This window comes from Schistocerca piceifrons, chromosome 7 (genome assembly GCF_021461385.2).
Source record: "Schistocerca piceifrons isolate TAMUIC-IGC-003096 chromosome 7, iqSchPice1.1, whole genome shotgun sequence".
Taxonomy (NCBI): domain Eukaryota; kingdom Metazoa; phylum Arthropoda; class Insecta; order Orthoptera; family Acrididae; genus Schistocerca; species Schistocerca piceifrons.
In genome coordinates this window covers 197,007,620-197,032,318 of record NC_060144.1, presented here as the reverse complement: position 1 = coordinate 197,032,318, position 24,699 = coordinate 197,007,620, and the positions used below count along the sequence as shown (strand labels likewise).

Sequence of the window (24,699 nt, the reverse complement as noted above, 5' to 3'; positions counted from 1 at the left end):
GGAGTGGTCTACCTGTTCTCCAGTCCGAAGCCCCATCGAACAAATTTGGGACTGGTGCAAGAATGGGAGGCTATACCCGAGCAGCTGCTCGACCACCTGATCCAGAGTATGCGAACCCATTGTGCTGCCTGTGTACGTGTGTATGGTGATCATATGCCGTATTGATGTCGGGGTACATGCGCAGGAAACTGTTTCGTTTAGTAGCATATGTGTTTCGGGACGGTTTTTTCAACGTATCAGCAATATCGTGGAGTTAGAGATCTGTGTTGTGTGTGTACTCTATGTGCCTCTGCTGTTAGCTCCAGATTTGTGTAGTGCCACGTTGTGTGGCACCACATTCAGCAATTATCCTTACTTTATGAGCATGAGTGTATATTTGCGGGAAGAGAGGGTGGGGGGGGGGGACAGGGTGAGAGAGAAATAACCAATTGTGAGCCTCCCCAGAATAACGGAGCATATGTAGTGGCTCGAGAATGAGACTGGGGGCGCACCACTCTCGGGCAGCTAGCAAAGACCGTGGGCTCTGTGTTCATTAGTGACTATGCAAAATGAATGTGAATGTAGCGGACGGCAGAGCGCGGTGTCGGCCTTGAACAGCTGTGACGGGGCCATTGATAGCATCTGGTCGCACGCGAGCATCCGGATGTGCTGGACTACAAGAGCGGTTCGGCGAGGTGCGCTCCGCTCAGAGCCAGTTGTGCCGCTGAACCACCATGGCAGCTTCCGGAGCCACCGTCGCCTTCATCGCCGCCGCCGTGGCAGCCCTCGCTGGCACCGCCCGCGCCTGCGTGAGTGTCGCGGCATGCGCGCTCTGTACACTAAGCAGGCCTTCTCCTGTACCCTGTGGCCACGTGTCCCCGGACAGATACCGACGTTACGTCCTAACATGCCCATTGAAGATGTTCAAGAAATGACATGTGTCTGCTCCAAAGGGAAGTGACTCGATGCAGTAGACGCCATATTTCTTTCATCTACATTTATACTCCGCAAGCAACCCAACGGTGTGTGGCGGAGGGCACTTTACCTGCCTATGTCACTGCCTCCCTTTCCTGTTTCAGTCGCGTATGGTTCGCGGGAAGAACGACTGCCGCAAAGCCTCCGGCATTCGTGATCTCCTCGGCAGGTATAAGTAGGGGGAAGCAATATGTTCGATACCTCATCCAGAAACGCACCCTCTCGAAACCTGGACAGCAAGCTACACCGCGATGCAGGGCGCCTCTCTTGCAGAGTCTGCCACTTGAGTTTGCTAAACATCTCCGTAATGCTATCACGCTTACCAAATAACCCTGTGACGAAACGCGCCACTCTTCTTTGGATCTTCTCTATTCCTCTGTCAACCCGACCTGGTACGGATCCCACACTGATGAGCAATACTCAAGTATAGGTCGAGCGAGTATTTTGTAAGCCACCTCCGTTGTTGATGGACTACATTTTCTAAGGACTCTCCCAATGAATCTCAACCTAGCACCCGCCTTACCAACAATTAATTTTATATGATCATTCCACTTCAAATCGTTCCGCACGCATACTCCCAGATATTTTACAGAAGTAACTGCTACCAGTGTTTGTTCTGCTATCATATAATCACACAATAAAGGATCCTTCTTTCTATGTATTCGCAATGCATTACATTTGTCTATGTTAAGGGTCAGTTGCCACTCCCTGCACCAAGCGCCTATCCGCTGCAGATCTTCCTGCATTTCGCTGCAATTTTCTAATGCTGCAACTTTTCTGTATCATCCGTGGAAAGCCGCATTGAACTTCCGACACTATCCACTAGGTCATTTATATATATTGTGAAAAGCAATGGTCCCATAACACTCCCCTGTGGCACGCCAGAGGTTACTTTAACGTCTGTAGACGTCTCTCCATTGAGAACAACATGCTGTGTTCTGTTTGCTAAAAACTCTTCAATCCAGCCACACAGCTGGTCTGATATTCCGTAGGCTCTTACTTTGCTTGTCAGGCGACAGCGTGGAACTGTATCGAACGCCTTCCGCAAGTCAAGGAAAATGGCATCTACCTGGGAGCCTGTATCTAATATTTTGGCATATTTACCTAGTTTGTAACACAGCTCGCAGTTTACGGATTCAAGCTAACGGCATATTGAAGATTTATCGCCGGCCGTTGTGGCCGAGCGGTTCTAGGCGCTTCAGTCTGGAACCGCGCCACCGCTACGGTCGCAGGTTCGAATCCTGCCTCGGGCATGGATGTGTGTGACGTCCTTAGGTTAGTTAGGTTTAAATAGTTCTAAGTTCTAGGGGACTGATGACTTCAGATGTTAAGTCCCATAGTGCTCAGAGCCATTTGAACCATTTTTTTGAAGATTTATCAAAAACACGTCGTCCTAGTCGTAAAATGTCAGTTAATGACGCATCGGCAATGTAAACCTTCATGAGACACTGTGATACTCAAGACAAAATACCGACGTCATATCACCGAGACGTGGTGTAATGGGTAACTTAGTGGATTACAGTGCTAAAGGAAGTAGACTCCTAGGTTTGTGCCTCAGTATGAACTAATACTTTTTTCAACTTAGCGTTCTCAACATATTTCGGGACTTACTTATGAATGTAATACGAATGGCGTTCAATAAGTAATGCGACACATTTTTCTCTGAAAGCAGGTTGGTTTTCTTCAGGATTCCAATACACAATATTATTCCCCACTCTATTTTGTATCCCGCCTGGAAGGCGGCGCGTGGGTCTGCTCCTGAAAACTGAAGGGTAGGAAGCTAGGAGGAGCAGGTGATGTAGAATTCTCGGTACTGTAATTAAAGTAAAAGTAGTTTTACTATATCACAACACAATAATAACTTGAATACATAAACTATTACCTAACTTTGACAGAGATGCACGTAGGTGTGAAGCCGGATGTACAAAGCTAACATAAGTTACACAGGCAAAATCTGTAATGGCTCGCCCACTATGAAAATGAAACGATGTTGGTTGGTCGTCTGTTCGTGATAAAATGGGCTGAATCTGGAGCACTGCACACCGCCGGCTAGAGGGCGTTGTCGTCGGCGAAGATCTTCCGCTCTCGCAGTGCCAACCTAAGGACGGGCACCTACGCTGTGACATCGTACCTATCGATACCACACTCTTTTCGCTACAGAACCATATATTTCGACAGAACCTTCGTACAGGGCGACGCCCTTAGGTCACCTTACCGAGAAGCCCTTTATACCAGAATGGTACCTTTATACCAGCATGGGTAAGCTATAGGGAGAGACAGGTCTTATACAATATGTACAACAACCAAGAGGGAATAATAAGAGTGGACGATCAAGAACGAAGTGCTCGTATTAAGAAGGGTGTAAGACAAGGCTGTAGCCTTTCGCCCCTACTCTTCAATCTGTACATCGAGGAAGCAATGATGGAAACAAAAGAAAGGTTCAGGAGTGGAATTAAAATACAAGGTGAAAGGATATCAATGATACGATTCGCTGATGACATTGCTATCCTGAATGAAAGTGAAGAAGAATTAAATGATCTGCTGAACGGAATGAACAGTCTAATGAGTACACAGTATGGTTTGAGAGTAAATCGGAGAAAGACGAAGGTAATGAGAAGTAGTAGAAATGAGAACAGCGAGAAACTTAACATCAGGATTGATGGTCACGAAGCCAATGAAGTTAAGGAATTCTGCTACCTAGGCAGTAAAATAACCAATGACGGACGGAGCAAGGAGGACATCAAAAGCAGACTCGCTATGGCAAAAACGGCATTTCTGGCCAAGAGAAGTCTACTAATATTAAATACCGGCCTTAATTTGAGGAAGAAATTTCTGAGGATGTACGTCTGGAGTACAGCATTGTATGGTAGTGAAACATGGACTGTGGGAAAATCGGAACAGAAGAGAATCGAAGCATTTGAGATGTGGTGCTATAGACGAATGTTGAAAATTAGGTGGACTGATAAGGTAAGGAATGAGGAGGTTCTACGCAGAATCGGAGAGGAAAGGAATATGTGGAAAACACTGATAAGGAGAAGGGACAGGATGATAGGACATCTGCTAAGACATGAGGGAATGACTTACATGGTACTAGAGGGAGCAGTAGAGGGCAAAAACTGTAGAGGAAGACAGAGATTGGAATGTGGCAAGCAAATAATTGAGGACGTAGGTTGCAAGTGCTACTCTGAGATGAAGAGGTTAGCACAGGAAAGGAATTCGTGGCGGGCCGCATCAAACCAGTCAGTAGACGAAGTGGGAACCAGCGTTTTGCTCCATCGGCAACCTCCTAAACACGCACGCACTGCTTCCCACAGAGAGCATCCTTCATTGGACCAAACAGATGGGAGTCGGAAGATCCGAGATCTGGGCTGTAGAATGAACGAGGAAGAACAGTCCTTTCCTGTCAAGAAAGGTCACAGTTCGTAGTAATAGATGGAAAGTCATCGAGTAAAACAGAAGTAATATCCGGCGTTCCCCAAGGAAGTGTTATAGGCCCACTGTTGTTCCTGATCTATGTTAACGACTTAGGAGACAATCTGAGGAGCCGTCTTAGATTGTTTGCAGATGATGCTGTCATTTACCGTCTTGTAAAGTCATGAGATGATCAAAACGACTTGCAAAATGATTTAGAAAAGATATCTGTATGGCACGAAAAGTGACTCTGAATAAAGAAGAGTGTGAAGGTATTGGCATGAGTACTAAAAGAAATCAGCCAAATTTCGATTAAGCGGTAGCTCATGCAAATCTGAAATCTGTAAATTCAGCTAAATACTTAGGGATTACAGTTACAAATAACCTAAATTGGAACGATCAAATAGATAATATTGTGAGTAGAGCAAACCAAAGACTGCGATTCATTGGGAGAAGTCTTCGAAGGTACAACAGGTCTCCAAAAGAGACTGCTTACACCACGCTTGTCCGCCCTATTCTGGAGTATTACTGTGCGGTGTGGGATCCGCATCAGGTGGGACTGACGGATGACATCGGAAAAGTACAAATAAGAGCAGCTCGTTTTGTATTATCGCGAAATAGGGGAATAGTGTCACAGAGATGATAGATGAATTGGAGTGGTAATCATTAAAACAAAGGCGGTTTTTGTTGCGGAGCTTCTCATGAAATTTCAATCACCAGTTTTCTCCTGCTATTGCCAAAAAAAATTCTTTTGGCACCCACCTACATAGGGAGAAATTATCATCACGATAAAATAAGAGAAATTGGGGCTCGCACAGAAAAATTTAAGTGCTCGTTTCTCGCACGTTCGAGAGTGGAACGGTAGAGAGACAGCTTGAAGGTGGTTCATTGAAACCTCTGCCAGGCACTTCATTGTGATAAGCAGAGTAATCACGTAGATGTAGATGTAGGAAGAAGGTTTCTGAGCTCCGCTCGGGTGCACAGACTTGTGTGCGGCCTTACGTTGTCATCGAGAAGGAGAAGTTCGTTAGCATTTTCATAGCAACGAACGCGCTGAAGTCGTTTCTTCAATGTTCTGACGGTAGCGCAATACACTTTCCAGTTCATCATTGGGAGGGAGGACGTCAAACAGATTAACTCCTTCAAAGTCCCAGAAGACCGTCGCCTTGAATTTACTGGCTCAGGGTGCGGCTTTGAACTTTTTCTACGGAGGAGAGGTGATGGAAATCAGCGTTTGGCGTCATTGGCCGGGAGGCTCCTTGAGGAGCAGGTCCGGCCGCCTTGGTGCAGGTCTTATTAAATCCGACGCGACATTGGGCGACCCGCGCGCCGGATGGGGATGAAATGATGATGACAGCACAACACCCAGTCCCTGAGTGGAGAAAAATCCCCGACCCAGCCGGGAATCGAACCCGGGCCCGTAGGACGGCAGTCCGTCACGCTGACCACTCAGCTATCCGGGCGGACGGAGGACAAGTGGTTGAGGTGGTGATGCGCCTCTCCATGGATTGTCGTTTTGTTTCCGGCTCGCAGTGATGAACCCACCTTTCATCGCCTGTGACGACGTTCGACAAGAAATTGACACGATCAGCGTCGTAACGCGCAAGCAATTCCGCACAGGAGGTCCTTCGTTGCTCTTTATAGTCTTTTGTTAGGCGGCGGGGAACCCATTGGACACACACCTTTGAGTACCCCAGCTGGTGGACGAGTGTGTCAGCACTATCAACAGAGACTTCCAGTTGTGCAGTGAGGTGTTAGTGATCCGTTGACCACTAGAATGAGAGTGTCCGCACGTTCCAACACTGCAGGAGTCACAGTTGCGTACGGCCGGCCGGTACGAGAGACATTTTGCGCGACCTTCTTGTGATGATGACGGCAGCCTTGCCCAACGACACACCGTGCTTTTGTTCACTGCCAGGTCTCCGTAAATATTATGAAAGCGCCTATGAATATATGTGACGCTCTGGTTTTCCTCCAGAAGAAACTCAGTGTTAGCTCGCTCGCTGTTTGGAGCGCACCTCTGTTACAGAGACCATTTTGAAGACTACTTATAGCACCGCCGCCCATCGGAACTTCATGAAACTATAAATGCTGAAGAGGGAATAATTTGCTATGTTCCACAACAAATTCCGCATTTTTTCAAACAAAATTGGCCAGGGAAGAAATGTGTTGTGTTACTTATTGAACACCTCTCGTATGTTCTTCAATATTCGTTGCTCTTAGTATTTCTGTCTCATTATAAAAGGAAAAGTGGTATATATATATATATATATATATATATATATATATATATATATATATATATATATATATATATACTCCTGGAAATTGAAATAAGAACACCGTGAATTCATTGTCCCAGGAAGGGGAAACTTTATTGACACATTCCTGGGGTCAGATACATCACATGATCACACTGACAGAACCACAGGCACATAGACACAGGCAACAGAGCATGCACAATGTCGGCACTAGTACAGTGTATATCCCCCTTTCGCAGCAATGCAGGCTGCTATTCTCCCATGGAGATGATCGTAGAGATGCTGGATGTAGTCCTGTGGAACGGCTTGCCATGCCATTTCCACCTGGCGCCTCAGTTGGACCAGCGTTCGTGCTGGATGTGCAGACCGCGTGAGACGACGCTTCATCCAGTCCCAAACATGCTCAATGGGGGACAGATCCGGAGATCTTGCTGGCCAGGGTAGTTGACTTACACCTTCTAGAGCACGTTGGGTGGCACGGGATACATGCGGACGTGCATTGTCCTGCTGGAACAGCAAGTTCCCTTGCCGGTCTAGGAATGGTAGAATGATGGGTTCGATGACGGTTTGGATGTACCGTGCACTATTCAGTGTCCCCTCGACGATCACCAGTGGTGTGCGGCCAGTGTAGGAGATCGCTCCCCACACCATGATGCCAGGTGTTGGCCCTGTGTGCCTCGGTCGTATGCAGTCCTGATTGTGGCGCTCACCTGCACGGTGCCAAACACGCATAGACCATCATTGGCACCAAGGCAGAAGCGACTCTCATCACTGAAGACGACACGTCTCCATTCGTCCCTCCATTCACGCCTGTCGCGACACCACTGGAGGCGGGCTGCACGATGTTGGGGCGTGAGCGGAAGACGGTCTAACGGTGTGCGGGACCGTAGCCCAGCTTCATGGAGACGGTTGCGAATGGTCCTCGCCGATACCCCAGGAGCAACAGTGTCCCTAATTTGCTGGGAAGTGGCGGTACGGTCCCCTACGGCACTGCGTAGGATCCTACGGTCTTGGAGTGCATCCGTGCGTCGCTGCGGTCCGGTCCCAGGTCGACGGGCACGTGCACCTTCCGCCGACCACTGGCGACAACATCGATGTACTGTGGAGACCTCACGCCCCACGTGTTGAGCAATTCGGCGGTACGTCCACCCGGCCTCCCGCATGCCCACTATACGCCCTCGCTCAAAGTCCGTCAACTGCACATACGGTTCACGTCCACGCTGTCGCGGCATGCTACCAGTGTTAAAGACTGCGATGAAGCTCCGTATGCCACGGCAAACTGGCTGACACTGACGGCGGCGGTGCACAAATGCTGCGCAGCTAGCGCCATTCGACGGCCAACACCGCGGTTCCTGGTGTGTCCGCTGTGCCGTGCGTGTGATCATTGCTTGTACAGCCTTCTCTCAGTGTCCGGAGCAAGTATGGTGGGTCTGACACACCGGTGTCAATGTGTTCTTTTTTCCATTTCCAGGAGTGTACATACTGTACAGGAGTTCTTATTGCATATTTGTTCGCACACTATGGAGTAGTAGGATATAATGTCACTCTTTTTTTCCAGAAACTGCCATATTTTAATCGCAGCTACAGCCTCTTCATGTAGGTAATCCAGAGTTCTCCTGGTTAGTCTAGCAGGATCGATACAGGATCGAACTCTGTGATGTATCGAGATATCCTGAGGAGTATCGTTTGCCCAGCCCTAATAATTTCCACAGAAAACCAACACGGATGAAAGTGTACAACAGAAGCAAAGACGTTCTTGTAAACGTGTCCACAAACCATCCATTTGCGAGAGGATTGCAGATGTGTTGTTACAAATCACCGCTGACTTCAGTAGCAAATATTGTCAAAGACGAAATTTGAGTCCAATTAGATGGAACTTGACAGAATGGTTTTCATATCAAATAAATTAGTGCCAACTAGGACTATATTTCATAGTGAAGTTAGCTGGGGCTCATAGCCGGCCACGGTGGCCGAGCGATTCTCGGCGCTTCAGTCCGGAATCGCGCGATGCTACGGTCGCAGGTACGTATCCTGCCTCGGGCATGGATGTGTCTGATGTCCTTAGATTAGTTATTTTTAAGTAATTCTACGTTCTAGGGGACTGATGACCTCGATGTTAAGTCCCATAGTGCTCAGAGCCATTTGAACCATTTGGGGCTCATAATCACACAATCGCAAGTCTGCCGCCACGGGTGTGTTCGTGCTCAAATGTTTACTGGAACGCTTTTGCTTCATTTATTGTATACTTTCAGACGTTTGTGTTTCTGCTATAATTTTCATCCTTTGTATATAAAGTAGCAAATTTTTTTCTGTAATATCCTGTGTGACTCAGAATTGGATGCAAATACTTTCGTTTCACGCCATTTCACAGACGGGCATGTCACTTTAAATTAGTGCTGTTATAACTTCGCCCTTGTATGTAAAGGATGACAGTGCAGGAAGAAAGTCTTACATTATTTGATTTTCAAACAGCTGAGTAAAACTGAACGTACTCAGACAGTTCTCTCTGTACTTATTCTGATCATCACTAAACTGACACACAATATTTTTAGCGCAACGCAATCTGACTTTTAATAATACCTAAAAAAGAATGGCCCTGACCAACAATAACCTATACCTTTCGTGAATCACTCATCTCACAAAAATCTTCGTTACTCGAACTACTGCAATACAGCGAGCGCCAATACTGCCAGATAAATAAAAGTTTCTAACTACAGAAGGCACTAACTACTGATAGGCATAGTTAGCAAATGAAAGATTTTGATAGAGAACAATGTATTTACCTTAATAGGGTTCAAAAGTCATTATATATATATATATATATATATATATATATATATATATATATATATATATATATATATCAGTTCATGACATTCAGTCTTACAAATTTCCTTTTTCTGACAGACACACGTCCAGATCGTCCGCTCTCAAAACTCTGGCATCTCTCTCTCCACATCCACCACTGCTGGCGGCTCACCTCCAACTGCTCAACTCTACACGTTGTTCACATCGAACTGTCCAACGCTTCACAAGCGAATATTCCAACAGTGAGTCCAACCAGCCACAGACTGCAAACAGCGCAGTCATCGATTTTCATACAGAGCACTACGTGGCGTTACCAACACAAAAACCTAAACAGCCTCCTTACACTGTCACTATCAGTCGAATTCAGGTCCACTGCGTGATTTCTCCTTCATATCATAGACAAATTTGTGTTATACTCATCCATTGCATACATAAAAGTGTTGATCGTGTTTATCAAATTTCAGCTACTTTAATGGAAAATTTTCTAAAATTTAACTGTAAGAGGCAGTAAAAAAAGTTCCTGATTGAGGACATTGCTACAGTGTACATAGAACTCGGCATAACTCCGATGTTGGTGTGCTGTACAAGCACCAGCATGTGGGAAAGGGATTAATGTGACATTCGAATCCTGCCTCGGGCATGGATGTGTCTGATGTCCTTAGGTTAGTTAATTTTAAGTAATTCTACGTTCTAGGGGACTCATGACCTCAGAAGTTAAGTCCCATAGTGCTCAGAGCCATTTGAGCCATTTGTCTTTCTGGCATGCATGTGGTAAATGCGGAGACGTGAACTATGGCGACACTATTAGGAAGTGAGTCAAAACAAGACCAATGAGCTGTTATTCTTTTATAGGCTGCCGAAGGAGAAGCACCAGTTGACATCCGTTGGAGAATGGAAGATGGTGTATGGAGTAGCATGTCTGTCGAAAACTACCGTTGTGGAATGGTGTGCCAAGTTCCGTGCTGGTCGCGATTCGACACAAGTCGCAGAAGTTACGCCAACACAAGTGGGAGATATTCGAGCACCTGACCTATACTCATGATTATCACGGCTTCGTTCGCTTAAAAAAGGCATCAAAGGGTCAACGATTCCTGTCAGACGAGTGTGCGCAGAAAGCACTTACGCTTTACGCAGCAGCCCATGGTTTTTCTGAACGTGGAATATTGAGGCTGGTGCGTCGGTGAAATGATTGCCTCAATGCAATGGTTCATCTAGTCCAGACTATATGGCCTTCAAGCGGGAATGTTAATGCGTCAGGATTGGCCAGGAGAGGAAAGCTGTAGGCATCCGTAAAGAAAACATACACTACTGGCCATTAGAATTGCTGCACCACGAAGATGACATGCTAAAGACGCGAAATTTAACCGACAGGAAGAAGATGCTGTGATATGCAAATGATTAGCTATTCAGAGTATTCACACAAGGTTGGCGCCGATGGCGCCGCCTACAACGTGCTGACATGAGAAACGTTTCCAACCGATTTGTCATACACACACAGCAGTTGACCGGCGTTGCCTGGTGTTGTTGTGATGCCTCGTGTAAGGGGGAGAAATGCGTACCATCACGTTTCCGACTTTGATAAAGGTCCAATTGTAGCCTCTCGCGATTGCGGTTTATCGTATCGCGACATTGATGCTCGCGTTGGTCGAGATCCAATGAGTGTTAGCAGAATATGGAATCGGTGGGTTCAGGAGGGTAATGCGGAACGCCGTGCTGGATCCCAACGGCATCGTATCACTAGCAGTCGAGATGACAGGCATCTTATCCGCACGGCTGTAACGGATCGTGCAGCCACGTCTCGATCCCTGAGTCAACAGATGGGGACGTTTGTAAGACAACAACCATCTGCACGAACAGTTTGACGACGTTTGCAGCAGCATGGACTATCAGCTCGGAGAAAATAGCTGCGGTTACCCTTGACACTGCATCACAGACGGGAGCACATGCGATGGTGTACTCAACGACGAACCTGGGTGCACGAATGGCAAAACGTCATTTTTTCGGATGAATCCAGGTTTTGTTTACAGCATCATGATGATCGCATCCGTGTTTGGCGACATCGCGGAGAACGCACATTGGAAGCGTGTATTCGTCATCGCCATACTGGCGTATCATCCGACGTGGTATGGGGTACCATTGGTTACACGTCTCGGTCACCTCTTATTCGCATTGACGACACTTTGAACAGTGGACGTTACATTTCAGGTGTGTTACGACCCGTAGCTCTACCCTTCATTCGATCCCTGCGAAACCGTACGTTTCAGCAGGATAATGCACGACCGCATGTTGCAGGTCCTGTACGGACCTTTCTGGATGCAGAGAATGTTCGACTGCTGCCCTGGCCAGCACATTCTCCAGATCTCTCACCAATTAAAAACGTCTGGTCAATGGTGGCCGAGCAACTGGCTCGTCACGATACTCTTGATGAACTGTGGTATCGTGTTGAAGCTGCATGGGCAGCTGTACCTGTAGACGCCATCCAAGCTCTGTTTGACTCAATGCCCAGGCGTATCAAGGCCGTTATTACGGCCAGAGGTGGTTGTTCTGGGTACTTATTTCGCAGGATCTATGCACCCAAATTGCGTGAAAATGTAATCACATGTCAGTTCTAGTATATTTGTCCAATGAATACCCGTTTGTCATCTGCATTTCTTTTTGGTGTAGGAATACCAGCAGTGTATTTTTATATGCATGAAAGTTCAATGTCGTAAACAGGCAGGCCTGGAGAAGCCCCCGGGACTGAGTTGCCAGCGGCCCCAGAGAGCAGGAGAGGAGGGCGTCTGGTCAATTTGGGAGCTGCCAGCACAAGAGAGCGAACGGCGTGTCCGCTTCCGGCAGCTGGCCGCGGTTCCACCCCCACTTGACCACCTCCAAGCCTCCCTATTGGTCGGTCAGATCGTAAGGCGCGCGCTTCGGTAGCGTTAACTCGTCAGCAACACGTGAGTTTAGCTGCTGGTGGTTCAACACGTGAGTTTCACGGTGGTTTTATCCGGTTTTGGGCAACGTGACTGAGATGCTGCAACTTACCGCCAGGCAGAAGGCATTGACGAACATCAAGTGAAAAGTAAAGATCAAATTTTTATGCTAGTAAACCCATTCAGTAACGGGTCCAACTGTACAGGGAACTCCCTGATCGGCCCTTACAAGTATTGGTGCCTTTTCTTTATATGTAACATCTGGCTCACACAGTTAACCAATGTCTTATGTTTAATATGTCAATACAGAATTATATCTATCTTTATTTGTGTCTCACTTCTTTTTTCATTTGCATGTATACGTTATCGCTTGCACATAGAGGTTATAGCTTTCAAACAGTCCGTTGGAAATTTTGTAATGAAATGGAAAAGTACTTACAGATCAGCGTCTACTTAATTATTTGTAAGCCAACCAGCCACCTCTCATTTGGCAAACTGGTTGAAAGTTTGCAGTTTTCTTTTGGTCACTGTGTGCGAAATATAGTATTTTAACAGCCATTTTCTGTGTCTAGAGTGTCATTTGTTTCTGTATGTGTTGGCAACTTTCTCAGATTTTGCCTTCAATTGCTTTTTTCTGTGTGCACTGATGTAAGCATCTGTGTGTGTCTGCTTATTTTTTTCCGTACACATTTATATTCCTGGCAGAGAAATGGGACTTGTGTTCCTATACTGGGATTACTGTCTATTATATAACAATGAGTAGGTAGTCAGATTCACTTGGTCGTTTAATAGTATCTTCCTTTCAGCCTTTGTTTTAGATATGTGGTAATTTTCTTGCAAGGTTAAGAGATGTCTTTCATTATTTATTGTAACTATGTTCATGTCTTCCTCTCTTGTAGCAGGTTTGTGATTCTTTCCTTTTAAAACATCTGCAGAAGTTGAGTGACTTGTCCCATATTTCCATGCTCTGATATAATCTTTGCACCAGCTGTCGAACGTTTTGCTGGTTTGACCAACATATCCTCCATCACACACGTTGCATTGTAGCTAGTATATTCCTGCGTTGTAGTAAATGTCTATGTTCTTTTGTTATTTTTTAAGTGCACGTTTGGTTTGGACTGTCTCTTTTGAATGCTATGATTATGCCTTGTCTTTTGGTTGTTGTCAATTGACTAACGTAACCTTACTCTTCATTTACTCTTGATTAGGATTTGCATGCCTTACATACATCAGAGGACGTTGAAAGCATTCTGGACAGTACAGAAGCCCACGGTCTGCCAGGGTAAAAGTAGGCCACAACACTCTGAGCCATTTCGTAGAAGTACGCCCAAGGGAGGTACAGGTCAATAGCCTAGCGGCTGGACAGCTCTTTGTATTGCTGCAGGCGGCCGGTATGGCCGAGCGGTTCTAGGCGCTTCAGTCTGGAACCGCGCGACCGCTACGGTTGCAGATTCGAATCCTGCCTCGGGCATGGATGTGTGTGATGTCCTTAGGTTCGTTAGGTTTAAGTAGTTCTAAGTTCTAGGGGACTGATGACCTCAGATGTTGAGTCCCATAGTGCTCAGAGCCATTCGTATTGCTGCAGTGGGTAGTCCAAAGCATCGTGGCCGAACACAGACAGGATCTCCTGTGGTGCAGCCCCCCTGCTGCAAAACAGGTTACAACCTAGAGAGTGGAAATAGGAGGAACGTTTCTAGCAGAACGCACGAAGGTGCAAGAAAGTAGAAAGCTGAGTTTTTCTCTGTAAAGCAGGGGACGCCACAGATAAACATCTCAAAAATACACACATGCTCATAAATTAAGGATAATGCTGATACATGGTGAGACAACGCTGTGGTGGGCGGTTTGCGGGTTTAAATCACCTCAGGGTATGACCATGCGGTGCATTTGACCTGTGGTCGTCGCACGGTGGCGCTCGTAGCAGTCCACATACGCAGAGGACGTCTGCAGGCTGGCCAAACACAGCAGGTGGTAGCACAGGCCATCCGTGTGCCACAAAGTGTGATCTCAAGATTATGGAAACGGTTCCAGAAGACAGGAAACGTGTCCAGGCACAACAATACGGGACGTCCACAGTGTACAACACAGACCGCCACGGAGTACTGCAGGTAGGCTTGCTCGGGACTTTACCGCAGCCACTGGAACAGTTGTCTCCAGACACACAGTCTACAGACGACTGAACAGACATGGTTTATTCGCCCAGAGACCTGCAAGGTGCATTTCACTGATCCCTGGTCACAGGAGAGCCCGTAAAGCCTGGTGTCAAGAACACAGTACATGGTCACTGGAACAGTGGTCCCAGGTTATGTTCACGGACGAGTCCAGGTATAGTCTGAACAGTGATTCTCACCTCGTTTTCATCTGGCGTGAACCAGGAACCAGATACCAACCCCTTAATGTCCTTGAAATGGACCTGTGTGGAGGTCGTGGTTTGATGGTGTGGGGTGGGGTTATGACTGGTGCACGTACAGCCCTGCATGTCTTGACAGAGGAACTGTAACAGGTCAGGTGTATCGGAACGTCATTTTGCACCAGTATGTCGGCGTTTTCAGGGGTGCAGTGGGTCCCACCTTCTTCCTAATGAATGATAATGCACGGCCCCACCGAGCTGCCATCGTGGAGGAGTACCTTGAAACGGAAGATATCAGGCGAACGGAGTAGCCTGCCTGTTCTCCGGTCCTAAACCCCATCGAGCACGTCTGGGATGCTCTCGGTCGACGTATCGCTGCACTTCTTTAAACCCCTAGGACACTTCAGGAGCTCCGGCAGGCACTGGTGCAAGAATGGGAGGGTATACCCCAGCAGCTGCTCGACCACCTGATACAGAGTATGCCAACCCGTTGTGTGGCCTGTGTACGTGTGCATGGAGATCATATCCATATTGATGTCTGGGTACATGCGCAGGAAACAGTGGCGTTTTGTAGCACATGTGCTTCGGGACGGTTTTCTCAACTTATCACCAATACCGTGGACTTACAGATCTGTGTCGTGTGTGTTCCCTATGTAACTATGCTATTAGCGCCTGTTTTGTGTAGTGCCACGTTGTGTGGCACCACATTCTGCAATTATCCTTAATTTATGAGCAAGAGTGTAGATTAGGGACCCTTAGTTTTTGGGCCCTTGAAGGCGTGAGATAGTTTTCAGGATATAAAAATCACAGGGATTGGCTAAAAGAAGTAAAAAAGAGGTTAACTTTAAATGCGAACATTTTTAGGTTAGGCTTTACCGTGACTGTTACTGACATTAAATGAAACAACAAGTTTACTGTTACCAGTCACCGTTTTATTTTTTTTCCACGACGCGTTTCGAAGGTTTAAACCTCCATCATCGGGTGGATTTACATTAGTTAATATTACATATGTGTGTATGTTGTGTTACGACATTTGGAGGAACTTGTGACACTGCCTAGTGGAGAAACAAGACACTATTTCAGAATATGGTTTTGGATAACTTTTGACAAAAAATTAAACTGATATTTAATGGTAAACTTTAATAAGTAAACTAGAGTACCTCCAGTGGTCACAGGTTCCTTTTTCTGTCGTAACACTTCACATGTATACTGCCACATTTGTAAACAAATATGGCGTCTGGAATCAGCTGGGTGCAAGGTTCGTACAGCAGAAGAGAAGACATAATCGCCAAGTGCAAAGAATATACATTGTAACAACATTATTACAGAGTAATTGTTTAAACCATTTGGAGTGTTTCAAGGATGTCTAGTTTTCTGCCTTTTGGTTGGATGTGTAGGATGCTAATACTTGTGTTGTTAACATGGTGTTTTGTTTCATGTAGGTGGGTAGCTATTGCTGATGTGTGGTATTTTTTGTTTTTTAGTGCTGCCATGTGTTCCTTGAACCTAATCTCAAATGATCTGCCTGTCTGGCCTATGTAGAAGCAGTCACAGTCCAAACATTCAATTTTGTACACACCTGTGTGATGAAGTGGGTTTCGTGTGCCGATGTTGTGGGGTAACTTCTGTCCAATCTTGTTGTCTGTTGTAAAGGATATACTTATGCCTTTCCGTTTGAAGACATTAGCAATCTGGTATGAAATGTTACCCAGAAAGGGGACTGTATGCAAGACATTATTTTCTTTTTGTTTTTTGTGTTGTGATTGCTTTGCCATTATTGAGTGTTTTAGAGTGTCTATTATGGAGTTGTTATAGCCATTTTCAATAGCTGTTTGTTTTATTATTTCAATTTCTTGATCACGTTTATCTTCTGAGAGTGGTAGGTGGATAGCTCTATTAATCATGTACCGGTATGCTGCCATTTTGTGTGCTGCGGGGTGGCAAGAGGAGTTGTGGATTGTAGTATGTGTCGTGGTAGGCTTCCGATAAATTTCAAACTGATGTCTGTTATTCTTTATTGTAATGGTAAGGTCTAGGAAATTTATACTGTTATCTTTTTGGTGTTCGACTGTGAATTTTATGCTTTCATGGGAGTTGTTGAAAAACTGATTCAACTCACTGATGTCATCTTTAGTGCCTTTGATTAAAATTATGATATCATCTACATATCTGTAGTAGTAGATGATATTTTTGAGGAGGTGGTGATTGGAATTCAAGATTTTGTCTTATAGGTTACTAATAAATATTTCTGCTAACAATCCGGAAAGATTTGAGCCCATTGCCAGACCATCTGTTTGTTTGTAGATTTTATTGTTAAATTTAAAATAGTTGTGTGAAAGTGTGAATTCAAGCAGGTCCATTAGTTCTTTAATGTGAGTTGAAGGGATTTTTTTGTGTTTATGTAGGTTGGCATTAATTATTTGTAGTGTGGTATCTATTGGCACTGATGAATAAAGGTTTTGTATGTCGAATGAGGCAAGTGTGGCTCCATCAGGTACTTGTATGTTTTTGATATATTGTGTGAATTCTGTTGTGTTTTTAAATGTTCTCTCATTATTGAATGTGTATGCTTGTTTGAGAATTCTGAAGAGTATTTTATTGAGCTTGAATGTTGGGCTGTTCCTACAGTTCACTATGGGTCTGATGGGGGTCCCATCTTTGTGTATCTTAGGTTGTGACCTAAGACAAGGTGCTTGTGGGCTCATTGTTACAATGTTTCTTGTTTCTTGGATGGTGAGTAGAAAGTTAATGTTGTTTGAAATGTGTTTAATCTCCTTTTGTATTCTGGCTGTTGGATCTTTATGTATTTCAGTTATGTTGCTGGTTTGGAAGAAGTCTAAAGTTTTTTCTATGTATGTAGTTCTGTCCATTACAACAGTTGTGTTGCCCTTGTCAGAGGGCTTCTTCTCTTTTCTTGTATGCTGGGAATGGTTTTGCAATTTGCTTTTCAATGATTTCGTTAATTTTGTGGCAGGCTGATATTCTGTCGGTTTGCTTCTTAAAGGCGGTGGTCGAGATCTGTGTGACACAGGTGATGAGCTTCTCTTGGTTCTTTTGGTCCAGCGGAGCTTGAACATTGTGTTTTAAGCCTTTGCAGAGTAGTGCCTCTTCTTCTGCAGTGAATATTATGTTCGTGTTGTTGAGGAAAGGTGTGTAGAATGAGTGCTTCTTTTGGCTGTTTTGGTTCGGTTTGGAAGGTAATTGTTGCTTTATAAGATTGGCCAGTTTTTTCTTCTGTGTAGCTTTCGTTTTGTGTACGATGAACTCGGTGTACTCCTTGACTTTTTTGGTTATGGAATCATATTCTAATCTATGAAGCAACTTTCCCAATTGTAATTGTGCATTATAAAGCTGTGTGTTGAACTTTTGTTTTTTAATATAAAGTTCTTTCAGTTCATTTTTCACCCAGAGTTTTCGTGCGTTATCCAGTGTTTTCTTCGCAGTTGTTGTGTTTGTTTTGATGTCAATCTTGACATAATTTGGGATGACGTTATTCTTGAGACAATTCCTATTGAAGTGTATGTGTTGTGTCGTCATTGCGACCTTTTCTGCACTGTTCTTATATTCAAAAATAGCCTTGATTGCCTGACTGGGCAGATTAACTTTAAATGCGAACATTTTTAGGTTAGGCTTTACCGTGACTGTTACTGACATTAAATGAAACAACAAGTTTACTGTTACCAGTCACCGTTTTATTTTTTCCACGACGCGTTTCGAAGGTTTAAACCTCCATCATCAGGTGGATTTACATTAGTTAATATTACATATGTGTGTATGTTGTGTTACGACATTTGGAGGAACTTGTGGCACTGCCTAGTGGAGAAACAAGACACTATTTCAGAATATGGTTTTGGATAACTTTTGACAAAAAATTAAACTGATATTTAATGGTAAACTTTAATAAGTAAACTAGAGTACCTCCAGTGGTCACAGGTTCCTTTTTCTGTCGTAACACTTCACATGTATACTGCCACATTTGTAAACAAATATGGCGTCTGGAATCAGCTGGGTGCAAGGTTCGTACAGCAGAAGAGAAGACATAATCGCAAAGTGCAAAGAATATACATTGTAACAACATTATTACAGAATAATTGTTTAAACCATTTGGAGGTGTTTGTTTTGAGGTGTCAAATAGATGTGTGTGTACTTCAGGTGGTATATAAATCCAATTTTGAAAGGTTAAAACAGCTAAACATTCATACTCGTTTATGCAATCAGGTGAAATGTTAAAATGGCTTAAACTTCATACTTGCTAATAACAATTAGGTAAAATGTTATAGGCTTCAATTACAATGATCATATTGGCTACAGCAGTAAAATCATACATAGATGACACTCTTCGAAGAAAGAGAGAGAGAGAGAGAGAGAGAGAGAGAGAGAGAGAGAGAGAGGAAGGAGTGATTATATGAGAGCAAACACTTACATGGCAAGGAGTCTTAAGATTACATGTTGCGTATATTAGCTGCCTAAAGGTTGGGGTAATACACTGGTTAATGTTATAAAATATGCAGATAGATATACATTTGTGCCAGTAGATGATGTACATACAGTTTTAAGCTGACAGGGGGTACAAGCTGTTGGTGTGATGAATTATCTGTGAATGAGGTCAATCTCTTGTACTCTTGGCGGCTGTCGTAACACAACATACACACAAATGTAATATTAACTAATGTAAATCCACCCGATGATGGAGGTTTAAACCTTCGAAACGCGTCGTGGAAAAAATAAAACGGTGACTGGTAACAGTAAACTTGTTGTTTCATTTAAAAAAGAGGTTAAGAAGAGGACCTCTGCTGTGTTCCTGATGACTGCCTTGTTTGGTCACAGAGAGAGAGAGATGATTTTTATGTGTAAAATGGTAGAACACACATGACTGGTTAACCTGGGTAGACGATAGCCCAGGTAAGAACACAGTGACTAGCGTGTTCGATGGAGCATGTTTATTGGTCAGTGCTCGGAAGAACCGAAGCCGAGCCAATCTGACTGCAATAAGAGATGTTTAACGTGGCAATGCAAGGTTTCCTTGTAGAAAACATTCGATCAGAAACCACTGATTTTTCTACTTTATTTTAGACTTGATGGAAGATTTGTATTTTAATACAATGAACAGTCTGCTTTCAGCTCCAACCACAGGTGCGATGTGTTCCATTCTGTCGTACTACTTGTCATTCAGTTAACATCATTGCAATCACTGTGAACTCTGCGATTGCAATTTATTCTCTTGCACGGTCGTTAACATCCTTGCCCCTGACGCCCTTTGTCAGATGTGCCAAGGTAATAGTATATTAGTACTGTCATTGTTTTTCAACTGATTTTTTTGTAAACCTTCGTCGCCAGTTTTGCAAAGGCCTCGTCGCTACCGCTGTGGAGGCCGAGTTGCCAATGTTGTTACGGTAGGAGGAGCCTGTGGGTTCGTGAAACGACTTCTGGTGCAGTACACCGCTAAGAAAACTTCTCCTCGCCACTATTACTTAGCTATACCCCCGGGTCAGGTAACAGGATAGGAGAACGAAGGTTCTACAACACTCCAACAAGTTAGTAACAAAGTCACACAAATGAGTTAAAAGGTTTCTTATCTTTGCGACTTGTTCAATATTGAAGTCTGCGACACTGTTTGTAATATAACACAGAAAAGGCCCTCAATGGTTAAGTGCAGTTAATCGTAGGTAGACTTCACAGTATATAGCAAATGCAATTTATAACAACTATCTGTCCACTTCTAGGAGTTCACTAAACGACATTTCCTGTCTAACGTAAGTCAGCCTTGGACGACGATTTATAACCATGTGGGCGAGAGCTGCTCGTCTGAGTAAGCTTCTGCCCGTTGTCGTCCGGTCATTCGTTGGCTGTACTCGGCCGGCAATTGGCCGAGGCGAAGTCGATATCTTCATCCTCAGCGCCGCCCGTGGCGCAGATGGAACTCGCGCAAGTGGCGAGTCTCTAGGGCACTGGCATCAGCTCGCATCTTTGCGCCTTGGTGCTTTTGCCCTGGGTGTGTCTGGTTCCGATGACAGAGCTGATTTAAGAATAACTTTATCAAAATAACTCAAAGTAATTGTAATTCTCGTCTCATTTAGGAGTCACAGTATTCGTAATTAATTATTTTGGAGGGTGATTAATTAATATATCACATACACAGGGCCCACTTTCATTTTTCTTTATAAATTATCAAACCTCAACCAGTGTTAACTACCAATATGTTAGGACCACACTGTGGCAGTCCCAAGAAGACAGTTTCCCCGCCTTTCTAGGTACTGCTGAATACGTCTGTTTCCACTGGAAGCTGCACTGGCCATACCTAAGTTTACCTTACGTCTTGGATTATGCCGTAAAGTCCATGCTTTTTAGTGCTGTCTTGGGTAATGTCCGATGTTTCAGAAATGTTCGGGGTTTGAGAATCTTTACGACTGCCGAAGATTTTTTTTTAAATTTTAGAGCTATATGTTCGACATGGCATTTTTAAACATTCATTTACCGATGCCTCTCTCAGCCGACCACGGAGTAAGTGCTGACATCGATGGAAAGCTATAGCTACCAGTTACGTCGCAACTTTTCATTTAGGCAATTGTTAAACAACGAGGGCAATATGTTTGTGTTGCTTTTGTATGTGAAGTAATTCATCTACACGGTTTTGTTTATTTTATCTCTATTCATTTTTTTGTCTCATCGTTTAGTAATGGGCAAAAGAAAGTGTGGTTTTAATGTTAATCTGGAACAAAAATACAAAGTTTTGAAACTGTGTAATAACGGTAACAATGAAAGTCTACATTGCACATTATCTACTGTACAACTTACTGTTGCACATAAAGGAAAGGACAATATTAAAGACCAAGTGAAAACATCTAAATACAGGAGTTCTATAAATGATACTGCTTCACCACAACTAAGAGATTCTTTTAAAGATCATGTTGGGAACTGTGATGTAGTGTGTGCTGCTGAAGAGACTATATTTTCAGCCCAGGCTGCTAGACACGAATTCAGTTTCAAAAGACCAGACTGCACATTTGAACTGGTAAGTAAGTAAGTGGTCGTGTGGCTAGGGCCTCACGGCGGGTAGACTGTTCGCCAGGCGCAAGTCTTTCGATTTGACGCCACTTAGGCGACTTGCGCGTCGATGGGGATGAAATGATGATGATTAGGACAACACAACACCCAGTCCCTGAGCGGAGAAAATCTCCCACCCAGTGGGGAATCGAACCCGGGCCCTTAGGATTGACAGTTTGCCGAGCTGACCACTCAGCTAACGGCTGCGGACATTTGAACTGCTTAAAAGTTATGTTCAAACAATTTCCATCTGCTAGAACCAAAACCGAGACACTCATTCTTAGCGTAATTTTGTCATTTATATTTGATAATGTGCTGCGTTCTTTGGAAAGCATTAACTGTGTAATAGCAACGATAAGTCAAACAATTATTCCAATTCATGTAAGATATTCCAGTCTGGAGGAGGGAATTCACGATTAACTTTCAAATTCTTATAAATTGCCAGGTGAAACTGCTCAAATTTTCACTCAGCATCTTTTGCAGTGTGTAAAAAATACAAACTTGAAGAAAACTTTATTTGCTGTACTGCTAATAGCACTAATTTTGATGGTGTGAAGAGAAAGCCGAATGGAAATCTGTTCATAAGAGCTGAAACTGATTTAGACAGAGCTATTTTAGGACCTTGTCGTTCAGCGGACATTGTACGAGGTGCATTCAAGTTGTAAGGCCTCCGATTTTTTTTCTCCCGACTGGAAAGAGATAGAAACATGCGCATTGTTTTAAAATGAGGCCGCGTTCATTGTCAATACGTCCCAGAGATGGCAGCACCGTATGGCAGATGAAATTTTACCGCCAGCGGCGAGAATGAGAACTGTTTTAAATACTTAAAATGGCGACGTTTTCCTTACTTGAACAGCGTGCAATCATTCGTTTTCTGAATTTGCGTGGTGTGAAACCAATTGAAATTCATCGACAGTTGAAGGAGACATGTGGTGATGGAGTTGTGGATGTGTCGAAAGTGCGTTCGTGGGTGCGACAGTTTAATGAAGGCAGAACATTGTGTGACAACAAACCGAAACAACCTCGGGCTCGCACAAGCCAGTCTGACGACATGATCGAGAAAGTGGAGAGAACTGGTTTGGGGGATCGCCGAATGACTGTTGAACAGATCGCCTGCAGAGTTGGCATTTCTGTGGGTTGTGTGCACACAATCCTGCATGACGACGTGAAAATGCGAAAAGTGTCAGCCAGGTGTGTGCCACGAATGCTGACGGACGACCACATGGCTGCCCGTGTGGCACGTTGCCAAGCAATGTTGGCGCGCAACGACAGCATGAATGGGACTTTCTTTTCGTCGGTTGTGACAATGGATGAGACGTGGATGCCATTTTTCAATCCAGAAACAAAGCGCCAGTCAGCTCAATGGAACCACACAGATTCACCGCCACCAAAAAAATTTCGGGTAACCGCCAGTGCTGAAAAAATGATGGTGTCCATGTTCTGGGACAGCGAGGGCGTAATCCTTACCCATTGCGTTCCAAAGGGCACTACGGTAACAGGTGCATCCTACGAAAATGTTTTGAAGAACAAATTCTTTCCTGCACTGCAACAAAAACGTTCGGGAAGGGCTGCGCGTGTGCTGTTTCACCAAGACAACGCACCCGCACATCGAGCTAGCGTTACGCAACAGTTTCTTCGTGATAACAACTTTGAAGTGATTCCTCATGCTCCCTACTCACCTGACCTGGCTCCTAGTGACTTTGGGCTTTTTCCAACAATGAAAGACACTCTCCGTGGCCGCACATTCACCAGCCGTGCTGCTATTGCCTCAGCGATTCTCCAGTGGTCAAAACAGACTCCTAAAGAAGCCTTCGCCGCTGCCATGGAATCATGGCGTCAGCGTTGTGAAAAATGTGTACGTCTGCAGGGCGATTACGTCGAGAAGTAACGCCAGTTTCATCGATTTCGGGTGAGTAGTTAATTAGAAAAAAAATCGGAGGCCTTAGAACTTGAATGCACCTCGTACACACACCATTTCTGAAGGATGTCATGGCTAGTGAAAAATACAACTGAATGAATAAAATTTTGTGTTTCAGTAAACTATTAACGAATTTTAAAAAATATATATGTCTTGTGTTTCAACCAAAAAATGTGGAAATATATTCTGGGTTGGACCAAAAAAAAAAAAAACGTAAGCCTAGTCATAGTGAGACACCCAGTGCTTGACCATAGATATTAGGCGGCGAAACAAGTAGTCTGGATTGGACTGACGCAGCTGCAACATTTTTGCTGCTACCTTGGTTTAGCGGTCGTTTTGATTGGTGTGAACAGTCGCGGAACCCGGCAAGCACCGACCTTTGTCACGTCCAAAATGTCGTGCAAGATGTTGAAAACTTATCCGTGACTGATTTCCACGTTTCCGTCTATCTCCTTGATTGTGAAACACTGCTTCTAGAGGACCAGTTCTCCACAGAGAGATAAGTAAAATGTAAATATTGCATGGCTAGCGCCTCCCGTCGGGTAGACGGTTCGCCGGGTGCAAATCTTTCGATTTGACGCCACTTCGGCGACTTGCACGTCGATGGGGATGAAATGATGATGATTAGGACTACACAAAACTCAGTCCCTGAGCGGAGAAAATCTCCGACCCAGCCGGCAATCGAACCGGGGCCCTTAGGCTTGACATGCTGTCGCGCTGACCACTTTTTTTAAAATCTTATTTTGTTCGTTGTAATTGTTCGTGGTGGACGTCCCCTGACGCCCGTTGAAGTTCGTTATTGAGCCATTCACTGAGTTTTTTTATTACAGAGGGCTGCTAAGCCTCTGACCGAGCACGCTGAGGTACCGTGCCGGCAACCACTCAGCTACCGGGGGCGGACACAGAGAGATTACGTCAACACATTTCTTATAAAACAGAGGCGGGCAAGAATTTAGCTCGCGAGCCATGCCCTGGCATAATTACCACAGTGCCCACCTTGGGGGCGCCATTTCCCCGATCGCATCATACCGAGCGGTA

General features: G+C 44.7%; 1 protein-coding gene across 1 annotated transcript in view; it reads left to right on the top strand.

Annotated features, from left to right (window-relative positions):
• The first annotated feature begins 660 nt into the window (after window positions 1-660).
• The window catches only part of LOC124805287, a 142,386-nt gene continuing 118,347 nt past the window's right edge, over window positions 661-24,699 (top strand). Inside the window, exon 1 of the mRNA XM_047265796.1 lies at window positions 661-788. Within this exon, the coding sequence (XP_047121752.1) occupies window positions 714-788 (75 nt within the window). The 5' untranslated portion in view covers window positions 661-713. The remainder of the gene's footprint in view (window positions 789-24,699) is intronic.